This window comes from Callithrix jacchus, chromosome X (assembly GCF_049354715.1).
Source record: "Callithrix jacchus isolate 240 chromosome X, calJac240_pri, whole genome shotgun sequence".
NCBI classification, from domain to species: domain Eukaryota; kingdom Metazoa; phylum Chordata; class Mammalia; order Primates; family Cebidae; genus Callithrix; species Callithrix jacchus.
The window spans coordinates 45931155-45946979 of NC_133524.1; the positions used below are offsets into that span (position 1 = coordinate 45931155).

The 15825-nt window shown below is 36.6% G+C and overlaps 1 protein-coding gene across 16 annotated transcripts in view; it reads left to right on the top strand.

The window, feature by feature from the left end:
- KDM6A (lysine demethylase 6A) overlaps positions 1-15825 on the top strand; it is a 200124-nt gene that overhangs the window by 104372 nt on the left and 79927 nt on the right. For all 16 annotated transcript variants that reach the window (XR_013531672.1, XR_013531673.1, XR_013531674.1 and 13 more), the window contains one exon: positions 9151-9271. Coding sequence is in view for 12 of the 16 variants with exons in the window: in XM_078363572.1 (XP_078219698.1) it covers positions 9151-9271 (121 nt within the window). In the remaining 4 variants the exon portion in view is untranslated. The remainder of the gene's footprint in view (positions 1-9150; positions 9272-15825) is intronic.

Sequence of the window (15825 nt, forward strand, 5' to 3'; positions counted from 1 at the left end):
ACCAGACAATAGTATGCGCTAACAGAAAAAAAAAATAGTTTTAATTGGAAGATTGGTATTGTGGTCACAGCATTGCCACTTAGTTTGATCTTGAGTTAAATAACTTCTCTAAGTCTGTTTCCTCATTAGTTTTTACTTACTTTTATTTTATTTATTTTTGAGACAGGGTCTCATTCTGTTGCCCAGTCTAGAATGCAGTGGTGTGGTTGCAGCTCCCTGCAGCCTCAACCTAATGTGTTCAAGGAATCCTTCCATCTTAGCCTCCCAAGTAGATAGGACCACAGGCACATGCCACCATGCCCAGTGAATTTATTTTTATTTGTACAGATGGGGCCTCCCTGTGCTGCCCATTCTGGTCTTGAACTCGTGGCCTCAAGGCATGCTGCCACCTTGGCCTGTCAAAGTGTTGAGATTTTACAGGCATGAGCCACTGCCCAGCCTCCTCATTTGTTTAAAAAACAAAACTACACAACAGTCACATGCATTTCTTGTAGAGTTTTGATGATGAAATGAGATATTGTACATTTTATAAAATGTAAACCCAATGTAGACTTTTTTTCCTTTTTGAGTCTCTCTCACGCCCCGGCTAGAGTGCAGTGACACAATCTTAGCTCACTGTAACCTCTGCTCCCCAGGTTCAAGTGATTCTCCTGCTTCAACCTCCTGAGTAGCTGGGATTACAGGCACCCATCACCATGCCTGGCTAATGTTTCTGTATTTTTAGTAGAGATGGGGTTTCACCATGTTGGCCAGGCTGATCTCAAACTTTTGACCTCAAATGATCCTCCCACCTCAACCTCCCAAAGTGCTAGGATTACAAGTGTGAGCCACTATACCTGGCGATATTTTTTATTTTTAGTGTATCTCACCTTTTCAGAGTCCTTCTGTGCTCCAGAATTTTAAGCTCAGGAGTGAATTCTGTGGGAGTCCAAAGGAAGGATTGAGTATTTGGCAAAATGTTACAACTCTGTCATATACCTGTTGGGCACCCTAAATATTTATCACACAACATATACATATGCATTGACAATGATTTTACATGGTTTCCCTGAAGAGGAGACTTTATACATGGATGGTTTTCCTAGTATCCTTTTTCTTCCCTCTTAGCTTTTGGTCTTATTGGCTTTTGATCATGTGTGGAAGCACTGCTTTGTTAGAGAATATCTGTGTGTATATAGTGTATTATAATGATTCACATCACTGATTTTCTTTGTAAATCTCACAAAAGTATATTTGATCTTTATGAAGAAGCTTTGTAATTTTATTCTCTTAAATTATCCTTTGCTTAATCCTAAATAAAGCTTCCTAACTTCATGTTCAGTGTATTGTATGTAAAACCAAAGATAGATTAGGACTGTTTTAAAATCTTTTAGTTTCTTTAATATCCTACATATAGAATTCAGAATTCTAAATTTTTAGAAATAGAAGTAGTCTTAGAGATAATTTAGTTTTTCCCTTTTAGTTTTGTAGATGGAGAAAGTGAGGGTGTGTGTGTGTGTGTGTGTGTGTGTGTGTGTAAGTGTTAAGTCAGTATTACATCACTGGTGAATGGTAGAAGCAAGCTTATGCTCATAATCTCCAATCAAATATTTTATTGTACTCTGTCCCCAGGTTTTAAGATTGATAGGTGGTTATTTAATCAGTATTTGTCGTTGTTCACTTGAGCACATTGATTTAATCTTTACATCAGCTAGAAATAATTTATGTGAAATCTGAGGGGAGGAACTCTTCAGTTCTACCCCATACCAGCCAGTTTTCACATACCTGTGGTAACTTGTAAGCCTCTCTATGTACTGAAGAGAAGAACATAAAATTAGTAGTGAGGTGAACCTGTCTGTAGTTCACATGTTGATTGCTTTAATAAGCATGTGGCCATGTTAAGTTAGCAGGCTTGTAGCTGTGATTCCTTATCTATATATGATTTCTATATTTTTTAGTTGACCTAAGAAATGAAACAGAATGATATAAGGACAGTGCAATGTCTGAATTAAAAAGTGCCCCTTGCCCTATTGATCCTGTCCTGGTTTCCATCACTTTCACATGTCTTGAGTTTTAATTCTTATAGCTGCTTCCTAAAATGATACATCTCACACCCTATCTTATGAATTCACTCTGGCTGTGTTTTTTTCTTGCTAATCAAGTGTTTTTTTCACAAACTGTGCCTCACGTTTCTGCTTTAACTTGCTATTTCTTTAACAGCTATAAAATTAGAAAGTATGCAGTAGGTGCTTGGTGATAGTTTTAGGGTACAGCCTTAATTGATAGGTGCTTGTTTAGGTTAAAACTACTTTTTTGTTTTATTTGTAGATACCTGTTGATTACTGGGATCAGGAATTTTTTTAGTTACATGTCAGGTGCTCTGGGATTTATTGAGAAATCTTTCTAGGGATGAGTATGGGTTTTTGTTTTGGATTGTCAGCATGAAGAATCGGCCTATGATGTTTCAGAGTGTTGTATCTCTGGTACATTTATAATTTAAGTAAAATTTGCTAATGGTGTCTGTTGGCATTTGATGATAATGTATGTAACCAACGTGTGTCTGAGTTGGTGACTTAAAATATTGAGAGCAATTTTATTAACTGTAGTATTACTGTTAACTTATTGTCATGTTATGCTACCTGTATTTTCTTTCAGAGTTGATTTTATTGGTCAGTCTCTAGATAGTTCAATTATTTGGTCAGTTTTTTCAGTATCAGTTGTAGCCTCTTCTTAGACAGAGGAGCCCATGTCAAGTAGTACATTAGAACAACTGTTCCATCTTCACTGGACTTATGGTAACAACTATGCTGGTATCTTAGTAATCTGGGACCAAACTTAAAAGATGTCCAGACGGATAAAGGAAGACATAGAAGCAGAGTGTAAAATATATGCAGCAGAGTGCTAGAAACCAGTCTTTAAAAGGCCATTCCTTTACACGTGCATGGATGCTTGCCCCTGCGTTCACTTGTTCTTATTTGTTAAGGTGGCTAATTGCTAGGGGATACCTTGGACTGAGCTCCTTGCCTTTGGAAAGAAACCTATATCCTAGGGTGAGAGTAAGTGAAATAGAAAGAAAGGGAAAGTTAGACTAAGAAAAGATAGTTGAGGGAAAAAAAGTCTTTTGACAGCACAATAGAAATCATTCTTCCTAGTACAGCTTATAGCCATCTCTCTAAATATGTCTTCCTAAGAATCCTTATTAACTATCTCTGTCCTGTAACCTTTCTTCGTTCCATTGATCAATATCAGAATGGTCTTACAGCAGCAAATGTAAGAGATATTGTGCTAGAGGCATAGGATTTTGGAAATTAAGCCCCCAAATATAATTGACAGGCCTAATAAGGAAATGTGATAATTATTACTTTTACATCAAAAAGGATTAGGAGAATGAGGTGAAGATGAATTTAGAAAGACAGAAGTATTAACATACTACTAGTAAAGTCCTCTTTTTCTTTTTTTCTGAGACAGGATCTCACTCTGTTACCCAGGCTGGAGTGCAATGGCATGATCACAGCCCACTGCAGCCTCAACCTCCTGGGGCTCTAGTGATCCTCCTACTTCAGCCTCCCGAGTAGCTTGGACTACAGACTTGAGCCACTGTGGCTGGCTAATTTTTTGTAGAGATGAGGTCTCACTGTGTTGCCCAGGCTGGTCTTGAACCCCGGGCTCAAGCAATCCTGCATTGGCCTCCCAAAGTGCTGGGATTACAGGTGTGAACCACCAAGCCTGGTGTAAAGTTTCTGTAGGATTCATTTCCATAGCACTGTACTAGTCACAAGTGTTCTTAGAGGTATAGGAATTTCTGCTCTCCTGTAGAGTCACTTCTTTGGGTACAGTAAAGAAAAAGAATAGTTCTTATGGCTTTTTGATGGAACAAAAGAATAATGCAACATATACCTAATGCATGGCAATATCATTGATTCTGAGGCTTGTCTAACATGGAGCCTGGCAAACATCTAATTATATTTTTGAGCTATCATGATTCAAATATGCTCTTATATTTCCATTAAAATTAAGCAGTTGATGTTAACATGTTTTGAGTTTATTATATACACTTTTATTTCAGAAAATAACCAGCAGATTTAACTAAGGCAGTTCTGATAAAGTTACACTTAAACAGTGATACGTAGATGGCCAGAGAAATTTTGAAAGGGATTTAATTAATTAGGCTTCAGGGAAATTATGAATAAAAACATGAATCTTGCAATAGGGTAGGGAAAAAAAATAATCCCACTCCTGAAGTGATGAAAAGAAGAGTGGGTAGTGAGGGGAAAAGAACCAGGACAGGTGATATATTAGCAACTGTCAGTGTGAATAATCCAGGGTACGATATTTCTAATTTAGCATCTCATTTACGGTCGTTTCTGTTTCAGCCTCAGATGATCCTTCTAGCCTACTGCTCTCCTGAATATTAATAGATTCTTTGTGCCAGTCACACTGTATTAACGTTTCCCTGAAAACATCTTAAGCATTTTTTTTTTACCTGGGTTTGACTTTGTGCCATTTACTGTTTAATCTGCCTTCTTTCATCTTCACCTTTTAAAATCTTACCTGTCTCTTACTTCATCAAATCTAATTGTTTTATTTAGAAATAACCTCTAAATTTACTAACATGTATGTATATCTGTGTTGTGTGTGTATGTGTTATAACTGAATCAGAGCTAAAATATTCTTTTATTAAATGAAAATTTGTAGAATTAGTTGATTTATCCCTTTATATATCTCTATGAGAAATCTCTGATTCAGCTTATTAGCCTCAGAGAACTTAGTTTTATTATGTGTCTTTCCAAATGTGCTGAAACTCTGCTAAGAATGTTAATATTATTATTTTTGCTATAGTTCTAGAGAAGGCTTTAGAAATCTTATTAAAAATGACCATTATGAAATATATTTAGCACATGTGTATGTTTTTTGTAGGTAATGTTATTGAGGTTTTAGCTTTATATCATTTTCTTTTTAAAGTTGTTAACAGTGGCAAACATTAAATAAAAAAATCTTTAAACTGAAAATCTATAGAAATTATTTTGGTGATATAAAAACTACATTTTTCAGATTTTAAGAAAAATGCCAGTGATACCATGCAGAGCAGTATGTATGTCTTTTATTTCATTAGAGAATATGCTTTAGGGCTGGGCACTGTGGCTCATGCCTGTAATCCCTGCACTTTGGGAGGCCAAGGCGGCGGGTGGATCATGAGGTCAAGAGATCGAGACTAGACCGGGTGCGGTGTCTCACGCCTGTAATCCCAGCACTTTGGGAGGCCGAGGCGGGTGAATCACGAGGTTGAGAGATGGAGACCATCCTGGTCAACATGGTGAAACCCCGTCTCTACTAAAAATACAAAAAATTAGCTGGGCACAGTGGTGCGTGCCTGTAATCCCAGCTACTCAGGAGGCTGAGGCAGGAGAATTGCCTGAACCCAGGAGGCGGAGGTTGTGGTGAGCCGAGATCGCGCCATTGCACTCCAGCCTGGGTAACAAGAGTGAAACTCTGTCTCAAAAAAAAAAAAAAAGAGATCGAGACTATCCTGGTCAACACGGTAAAACCCCGTCTCTACTAAAAATACGAAAAAAATTAGTTGGGCACGGTGGCACGTGCCTGTAATCCCAGCTACTCAGGAGGCTGAGGCAGGAAAATTGCCTGAACCCAGGAGGCGGAGGTTGCGGTGAGCCGAGATCGTGCCATTGCACTCCAGCCTGGGTAACAAGAGCGAAACTCCGTCTCAAAAAAAAAAAAAAAAAAAAAAGAATATGCTTTAAGTATTTGAAAACTGTAAACCTTTCCAGGCATTGTATCATAAAAGTATTTATGGTTCTTGGTAGCTATTTCTCATGTTTTAGAATTCTCTGTCAGTCAGAATTCTGAGGGTAGCAGAAACTGAATGTGTTGATGATTTAGTCTAGTTTGTGCTACAGAGATCATGTTCTGGCCACCTCCATTTTGGTGAAATATCAATGCAGTAAGCTGATGACCAAAATTAGAATGTAGTCTGAGTGTTACCTATTTTCTCTATCCCCACCTCCCCAACTCTAATTCTAAACTCTTAACTCCAAATCCAACTCACCTACTTCCTTCTCCCCCTCCCCCAGTGGTTTTATTTCTCATTTATTTACTTAGATTTTTTTTTTGTGATGGAGAAAACTGAAGACTCACACAAGAGAGGAACATGGGTAAAAGTCTAGAGAAGGAAATGAACTTATATACTCAAATAATGTGTTTTGTGTTAGATGAGAAGAACTGATGGTAAAGAAGTCCCATCAATTAACTGTAAACATGATGACACCAGTAAACATCTATTAAATTTAAACCTTTTGCTTTATTATTTTAGGATATTAAACATGGAAGAAAAACACAGGCCTCAAGGAATAGACTTGGAAAAACTGGAGACAGCACACTGATACGTAGTGAATGAAATGATTTGATTGTAAAGTAGGCCTAACTGCTGGTTTACATTAAGCAAGAAATAGTCGTTGTCCAGTTCGGGTGGTGTGTCTTGACAATAATAGTGGGTTTAGAGGGGAGTGGAAGAATCAAAATATTACAGATCAGGAGAATTAATAAGGAAGAGCAGTGAAGAGAACCGATATTTAAGAATTCCTGAGATAAGCCAGTTGGTAGCTGAGGAGGAGCAATAATAGGGCATAACAGGAAATGTAGTTGAATAGGTACTGCTCACACATCTTAAGTGCAACATGGAGATTTTATTTATAGTATCATAGTTATTAGGCAAACACAGGAGCCACATATTTAAGGCAATATGTACAAGCCAGAACAGAGCAAGGAAAGTCCTTAAGGAGACTATTTCAGTAATCTAATAATGAGATACAGAAGCAGAAGATTGAGTCTATAAGGTATTCGATTACAGACAAACATTGAAAGAACAACGAGGAGAACCTTGATTTTATATATATAGGTTGCACCTTGTCCTGGGCACTTAATAGTCCTTAAAGAGTAAACGTAGACCGAGACTGCTGTTATTTGGAACATGTGTTTTTACTTATCGTTAGTGTTTTTTAAAACCCCAGTTTGTTAACAGAGAACATGTTAAATCCATGTCTCTTTGCCTCTGTGTGACATTGTGAACTAAGTGGAAAAGATAACTATGCTAAAGGCACCTATGGAGTAAAATACATCCACAAATACTATGTTTAGGGAAAAGACTAGAAATAGAAACCAAGAGTAGGAAATATTGCCCTGAGGGGCTATTTGTGCTCTGTGTTCCTTCTCCTTCTCTTCCTCACGTACTCTTTGTTACACCTTTTTTCTTAACTGAATTCTTTATTTCTTTCCACTTTCATTCATTTGCTTTCATATCTTTGACTCAGGCCTGCCTGGGTTTTTTATTGGCATATGTGGACATTGCTTAGTTCTGACCCATTCCATTAAAAAGTTTTCTGTCATGTCATAAGGTAAGGTTGTTTAAGAAGCATTATCAATAATTTTATTATTATAAAATAAAACATACCTACAGAAAAGTGCATAAATCAGTGTATATCTTAACATGTTGTTATTAAATAAGCATTCATATAATCACCACCTGGATCAAGAAAAAAAAAATACTGCTATAACTCCAGAAGCTACTAAAAGCCTTTGTATACCCTTTCCCAGTCACACCATATGTTTTAATTGGCACCATTTATTGCTGCATTTGCACTCCCCCTAACCCCCTTTGATGCCTTTTCCAAACATGTGACTTGCCCCAGCCCCAAAGTGTACATTGATTGAGAGAAGTAGGAAGCTGCCTTTCAATGAGAATGGTAATTTACCACAGTTCTTTCCTTTAATTCTCCTCGCCTGCCTCAAACCCTATATATATCAGATAATAGAATACACACATATCCCACCTACTTAAAAAAACACCTAGCAGATGGATACCCACCTCCCCCTCAAGAAGAAAGTTAAGTACTGTCATAATCAGGATAAAGGTGTCTGATGCCAGACCTGTGTTCCACCCTTCACTGCCATCTGCAATAAACACTGCCTTTAGAACTCTTAATATTATAGTTAACATGTACATAACCACTCATATTTTTTGGGGAAGTAATGTATGAATCCATCAAAGTAAAGTTACTAAAGACATGAAGTATTATTTTGCTCTATTTTGTGGTTATGATGTTTTGAACTATTTTATACAAAAGATTGTTTTTGTTTTGAAAGCATCTAAGATTCTGAATAGCCAGTTGTGTGAGGTCTGTAGGGGTAGAGATAATTTATTAAAAGTTTTGCAAAGAATATATTAGCTTTTGCTTGCAAGAAGCTTTAAATCATGTAGAGGAATCTAAAATGATACTGAATATACTGTTATATCTGATATAATGTTCAAAAATCAAAGTAGACGTTTTTCTTTGTCATTATTTTAATATTTACTTTTGAGTAGGTAATGCATTCACATGATCAAATTAAACAATATAACAATGTATTCAGTGAAAAGTTTTTCTTTCCCCAAACCCTGAACTTGTTCTATTGGTAATCAAAACCTTTTGTAAAACATACAATGGGAATTTGGGGCAAAGATAAACTGATAGACAAAGAAAAATGAAATGGAATAGGGAAGTAGACCTACACAAATATGGATATTTGATTTAGGACAAAGTAGCACCATAGAGTTTGGAGTAAGGATGATCACTTCTACAAATGATACAGGGACTATTGGATATCAGTTTAGAAAATATGAAGACGGTCTCTTAACCTCACATAGTATAAAAGATAAGGTACAGATGGTTTGTAAGCCTAAATATGAAAGACAGAAATGTAAAATTTTAGAAAGAAGACTTATTTTTTGAGTAGACTAGAAGCAAGATTAATCCCTTATCCTTAAAAACTTTCCTGTCTGCCCCACCCAGTTTTCCCCTAGGAAATTCCAGAAACAATGAAATCAGTTATTTATACTGATAATTTGATTAAACCATGAAATATTGTCTGTTTGAATAATTTAAATTCAACTGATCTTCCTCCCCCTTATATTAAATTAGATTATATACATTTAATTATATAAAAGGTCCATGTGCCCCTTTCCAATTTTACTTTTTTAGTATTTATTAACATCATTTTTATAAAACCAACATTTCCTTTAAAGCAATATTGCATAATACAGAAGTTTTACTGTACTACCAAGCAAAAATTCATGCGCGTGTTAAAAAGTTAAGATATCTTATGTCTATATTCTTTCAGGGCAATTAAAGCATTTCAGGAGGTGCTTTATGTTGATCCCAGCTTTTGTCGAGCCAAGGAAATTCATTTACGACTTGGGCTTATGTTCAAAGTGAACACAGACTATGAGTCTAGTTTAAAGGTAGGTTGTTGGGTTTTTTTCAAGATACAATGTTTCATTTTATGGTTTTTTGTTTTTGTTGTTCTTAAATGTTAGCGCATTGAGAAATGTTGGAATTTATATTGCCACTTTAAAAGAAAATTTGAAAATTTAGGTGACAGAACTGTTTATCAACTGTGAACTAGAGTTTCAAGGTACAAAGTAGTCATGCTAAGACTTCCATGGTAACATTATACATTACACTTAAAAAAATAGTTTTAACTAAGATCTGTCACCAGGAAAGGGTAAAGCTTTCAATCTCAATTTGGATATGTAAATAACTCCCCTAGAATGGATTTGCCACTATAGAGTTGAGAACCAGATACTTAATGGATGTTTATCTGTGACCCAATCATTGACCATCTGTTTCCAAGGGTCTCAGTAGAAATCTGCCCACCTCTACCAGCAGAAGCACACCTTATATCTAAATTAGAAAAAAGAGTGTTCTCTGCAAGGCATTTGGACTGTTGGTTTGTGAGCATAAACATTGTTGGGAAAAGATGATATGTTGATTAAATAACTTTCTATCCGTGGAAATTTGATATTTCTCCAATTTTTCATTTTTCATTGAGTTTTTTATGCTATCTGAACCATCAATTTAGGTCTTGCTGGGGTTTTTCTGAAAATAGTGTTTCCCTGCCCAACAGAGGACTTAACATTTTGAAAGGAGTAGCAGTTCTAGGAAAAAGTTACTAAGTTTTTGTGAATTTATGGTTATTGTCTATAATGGTTCTTGTATTGTGAATCTCGATTGCAGACTATCTTGATTCTAAAGGAGGGGTGGTTGGGGAGATAAAGATAGATGTTTTGAGCTCACTAATAAGGAACTACTGAAGGTTTAAAAAAAAACTGTACTCAAGAGTATCTAACTGTTCTAGATTTTTAAAGTAGAAAACTATGCAAGTACTGTTTCTACCTTACATGAGTTAAAAGAAAAATGTTAATGATGTGAAAGAGCGATACAACCCAAAATGCTAAAAACAGTAGATTGCGAAGAGTTTAGATCACACAGTGGTTGAAGGTAAGTGCAGTCGAGGAATTAGGGTCCAGGGTAAGTGCAAGTAGTGTGGAGAATGAGGGATGCCTGGAAGTTTCAGTTTTCCTCAAGCTTAGAGTAGTAGCATTTCTGGCACCATTCTGTGGGATGTCAGTTAATGTGAACTGGAAAATAAGTTGCCTCACATTTTTTTTGTGGTTTTATTAGCTATCAAAGGCACTTAAAATGTCTTATAATATAGAATAAACATTTAAGCAATTCACAATATTGTTACAATATGCTTATTATGTTGCAGAAGTATTTTTGGTAGCAGTTTGGTAAATGTTGCTTAGGAAATACATTTGAAGGAAAAAGCAATCAGATGTGTCCCAAATTATGAAATGTGACTATCCGTGTATCAGTACAGTGATACCTTAAGTAATTCTAAAGATGCAAAGTTCCATTTAAATGGAGGTGGTGATATTTAACATCTTTAATCAAGGGAAACAAGTGCTTCATGGCTGATTGAAAGTGTTCTACTTTACTCAGGCTTGGTGGGAACATTCCTGCATACCACTTTTATTTGTTCAGGTAGAAAGTCTAAAAAGTCAAGTCATGGTGATCTTACTTAGAAAAATTGCCTTAACTGAGAATAGCCTTCTTTTGGGGGAGCTTTTACCTTTAAAGAGGCCATGATATTTCTCGTCCCTATAGTGTGAAGGTTTCATTTGATTTTTATCTTATCCCGACGTTGGCTTTTTCAGCCTTCTCTCTAGTATTCCTTTATCTATTTTAAGAAGAAGTTGGGCATCAACATTTTTAGTCAAAGAGGAGGAGATATTTTAGTTTATTACTTAAGTGCTTAGCAATTCAGAGTGAGTGAAGATAGGAATAGAAGGAATGATATCCCCCTTTAGGTGGTTTTCCATTTTTCTAATACCTCACCTTCATCTGGATAAATGTAGAACCTCTGATGAGTTTTCCACTACATTATGCTGTTTTCTAGCACAGTGCTTTTTAGGCTGTAACCTCAGAAACTCAAACTCAAACTGGCTAAAATAATAAAAATATGCTCATATGTGAAGTCTAGCCTTCAGGATTGGTTGATTCAGCTGATTCAGGGTTTCATCAAGGATTCATTTTCTTCTTAGTTCTGCACTGGCATTTTCTAAAGGCTGGTTGCTCTGTTTGATATAAGATGGTTGCCAGATGCAATCAAAGTGAGATGCATCCTTTTTCGTATCTCATATAAAAAGATGTTATAGAGCAGTGGCTTAGGTGCTTAGTGTAATGCTGGCATATAATAAGTGCACAGTAAATGATGATGATCATCATTTTATGTAGGAGAAAGATCCTGGTTTCTTATTGATCTCTTCAAAAATACTTCACTTTGCATCTTACTGGCCAGAAATAGGCCACATGGCCATTCCTAATTGATTTCTTATCAAAGGAGACGTGGTTTTCTAAACTAGTTATGCCCAGTCTTTGAGCACTGTTCAAATCTGTAAATAAACAGTTGTTATCCAATGGAGGGACAGGATGAGTAAAAGGATATTCTAGTATGGGGAGTGGTGAGAATAATCTGTACGTTACAGATCAGGTCTTCTTTACCCCCTTTCCGTTCCCTCTGCCCAAGTATGTATAATGCTTTTTAGATGGTAAACTATTTAAATAAAATACAGTGTATTTTCATAATAGATTCCTTTTTATCACCCACACATGAAATGCATTCTAGGACCTCCTCTTTTGTTTCTATCACTGGTGATAACTTTCTCACAAAATGTGTCTCTGAAATTCTGTGTTGGTGCTATGTAAATAGCTCTCAGAGCACAGAAATTTGGTTTTAAAAACTTTGACCCTGCCACACATCTGTGTGACCTTGGGTACTCTTGATTTTCTCTGTGTCTGAAGAACTAGAATAATTCTATCCACCCCACATGATTGATATAAAGATGAATATATATATGTACATACGTGTGTGTGTGTGTGTTTAGTTTTTATATCACTAGTTTTGGGGCAACAGGTGGTATTTGGTTGCATGGAAAAGTTCTTCAGTGGTGATTTCTGAGATTTTGATGCCCCTATCACCTGAGCAGTGTACACTGTATCCAGGATGTAATCTTTTATCTCTTACTCCCTTGCCCCCCTTCCCCCTGAATCCGGGAAGTCCATTATCTCATTCTTATGCCTTTGCGTCCTTATAGCTTAGCTTCCACTTCTAATGAGAACATGTGATGTTTGGTTTTCCATTCCTGAGTTACTTCACATAGAATAATGGTCTCCAGTTCCATCTAGGTTGTGTGAATGCCATTATTTCCTTCCTTTTTATGACTGAGTAGTATTCCATGGTGTATATAACACATTTTCTTTATCCATTTGTTGGTTGATGGACATTAGGCTGGTTCCATATTTTTGCAATTGAGAATTGTGCTGCTATAAAGTGTATGCAAGTGTCTTTTTTATATAATGACTTCTTTTCCTCTGGATTGATACCCAGTAGTGGGATTGCTGGATTAAATGATAGTTCTGCATTTAGTTCTTTAAGGAACCTCCACACTGTTTTCCATAGTAGTTGTACTAGTTTGCATTCCCACCAGCAGTTTTTACCACATCCACGCCAACTTATGTTATTTTTTTATATTTAAATTATGGCCATTCTTGCAGGAGTAAGATGGTATCGCATTGTGGGTTTGATGTGCATTTCCCTGATCATTAGTGATGTTGAGCAGTTTTTCATATGTTTGTTGGCCATTTGTATGTCTTCTTTTGATTTCTCAATTCATGTCCTTTTCCCACTTTTTTGATGGTTTATTTATTTTTCTAGCTGATTTGTTTGAGTTCCTTGTAGATCTGGATATTAGTCCTTTGTTGGATACGTAGTTTGCAAACATTTTCTCCCACTGTATTGGTTGTCTGATTACTCTGCTGATTATTTCTTTTGCTGTACCAAAGCTCTTTAGTTTAATTAGGCCCTAGCTATTTATCTTTGTTTTTGTTGCATTTGCTTTTGGATTCTTGGTTATGAACTCTTTGCCTAATGTCTAGAACAGTTTTTCTGATCTTATCTTCTAGAATTTATATTTTGCAAATAAATTGTTTCAACCTTTAGTCTCAGTTATCTACCATGTAAAACAACCATAGTTTGGGGTCAGCATAGGTCCTGTTGGAGAAATCAATTTTCCTGTCTTAAAATTTTTTTTTTTTTTTTTGAGATGGAGTCTCACTCTGTGGCCCAGGCTGGAGTGCAATGGCGCGATCTCGGCTCACTGCAACCTCCGCCTGCTGTGTTCAAGTGAGTCTGCTGCCTCAACCTCCCAACTAGCTGGGATTACAGGTGCCCGCCACTACACCCAGCTAATTTTTGTATTTTTAGTAGAGACGGGGTTTCACCATGTTGGTCAGGCTGGTCTCAAACTCCCAACCTCAGGTGATCTACCTGCCTCAGCCTCCCAAAGTGCTGGGATTATAGGCGTGAGCCACCACGCCTGGCTTAAAATTTAATCCTTGTATTTTTATCTCTCTGCCCATCCTCAGAAATGTGAAGCTAATGCTCAGGAAACTTTATAATCATATGGTGTTATTTTTATATCAAATTGACCAATAAAGATTTCATGTGTTTAGTGAGCGGTGGAGATACTAATTCTTAATTTATGAACTAGTTTTTGGGTTTTTTTTTTTTTTTTTTGAGATGGAGTCTTGCTCTGTCGCCAGGCTGGAGTGCAGTGGCGAGATCTCGGCTCACTTCATCCTCCACCTCCCAGGTTCAAACAATTCTCCTGCCTCAGCCTCCTGAGTAGCTGGGATTACAGGTGCCCACCACCACACCCAGCTAATTTTTGTATTTTTAGTAGAGACGGGGTTTCACCATGTTGGCCAGGATAGTCTTGATTTCCTGACCTCGTGATCTGCCCATCTTGGCCTCCCAAAGTGCTGGGAATACAGGTGTGAGCCACGATGCCTGACCTCTGAATTAGTTTTTTTAATATTATCTGATCCAGAGTACATTTGAGGGTGACAGATGTTTTCTTGTTGTTTTTCTTCTTTGCTTCAGCTAATATCCCCTAAGGTGGGTTTGGTTGCCTAGCTAATGCCATACAGTTAATTCAGGATTCTTTTTTTTTTTTTTTTGGAGACAGAGTCTTGCTTTGTTGCCCAGGCTGGAGTACTGTGTTGTGATCTCGGCTCACTGCAGCCTCTACCTCCCAGATTCAAGCAATTCTCCTGTTTCAGCCTCTCGAGTAGCTGGGACTACAGGCACACACCACCGTACCCGGCTCAGTTTTATATTTTTAGTAGATACGGGGTTTCACCATATTGGTCAGGCTGGTCTCGAACTCTTGATCTCAGCTGTTCCACCCGCCTCGGCCTCCCAAAGTGCTGGGATTACAAGTGTGAGCCACTGCACCCAGCCTAATTCAGGATTTTTATTTCATTATCCTTTAATGATATATAATGACAGTTACTTATTTTTCTTATATATTTGAAGCAGTGTACTACCATTACTTCAACAAAAGAATGCTACTGTTGACAGTTTTTTATAATGCCCTTAATTTTCACATCCTGACAGACTATTAAAATTATTTCCTTCGTGTGAAGAATAAGATAGAATGACACCCATATTCTTCAGTCAGTTCAATGCCTGTACATCTATTTAATGAACTCATATAGGAATTCTCCCTAATGTTTTCATATTTAAATATTCCTAAAGTATGTCAACTTAGAACTTTTTTGGGTTTTTAAAGGTAGGTAACTAAAGAGGGTGGGTTTTTTATGGAAACCTGTAGATCATTGGCTGAGATGCCAATATAAGTCCCCTTTTATAATTTGGTATTTGAATATGATAAATGCTGATTGAAGGGGTTAATGTGAAAGGGATAGAAAGATGAGAATTACAGAAACAGTAAATGTTTCAAAGGAAATGGGTTGAGCTTAAATAAGACGTGTGTTAGCTTGGCATTTTACTGGGTATTGGTGTTTCTCGAATGGGTAGATAAATGAAATGGAAGAGGCTATAGAATGAGAAAATGCCTACTTATAGCACAGGCTGGAAAATTTAAAAGAAAGAAAAAAAGCTGGTTTTATTCATCATCACTTAACAGAATTTTTTTCTATCCAAACTGATACTGCAGTTGTTTTCTCCAGATGGCTCAGTTCACCAATTCATTCAGCATGTTTCCCATCTTATTATACTTGACATGAAACTTCTGAGTGAAGTAGTAATTCCACTGTCTTGTACCATACTCTTCTTTAGGAACTGCTTCATTTCCAGGTGTCTCATTTGATCATCTATCCTATGTAAACTCAGGAATTTTACTGTAATTTTTTTAATCCCAGGATATTTAGGCAGAAGGAATACCTGATGACATGATCATCTATATATACCTCTTTTTAGAAACCACTTTTGAAATCTGAAATGCCCCGTCTTTTATTATTTTATTAATGTAGAATGCACAGATCATTTGTTTCATACAACTAAGATATCATGAACTTTCTATATTTTGGAAATACTTGCTAAGTTTGAATGCTAGCTATTAAATTAATTTTGTGTATGCCTTATGTT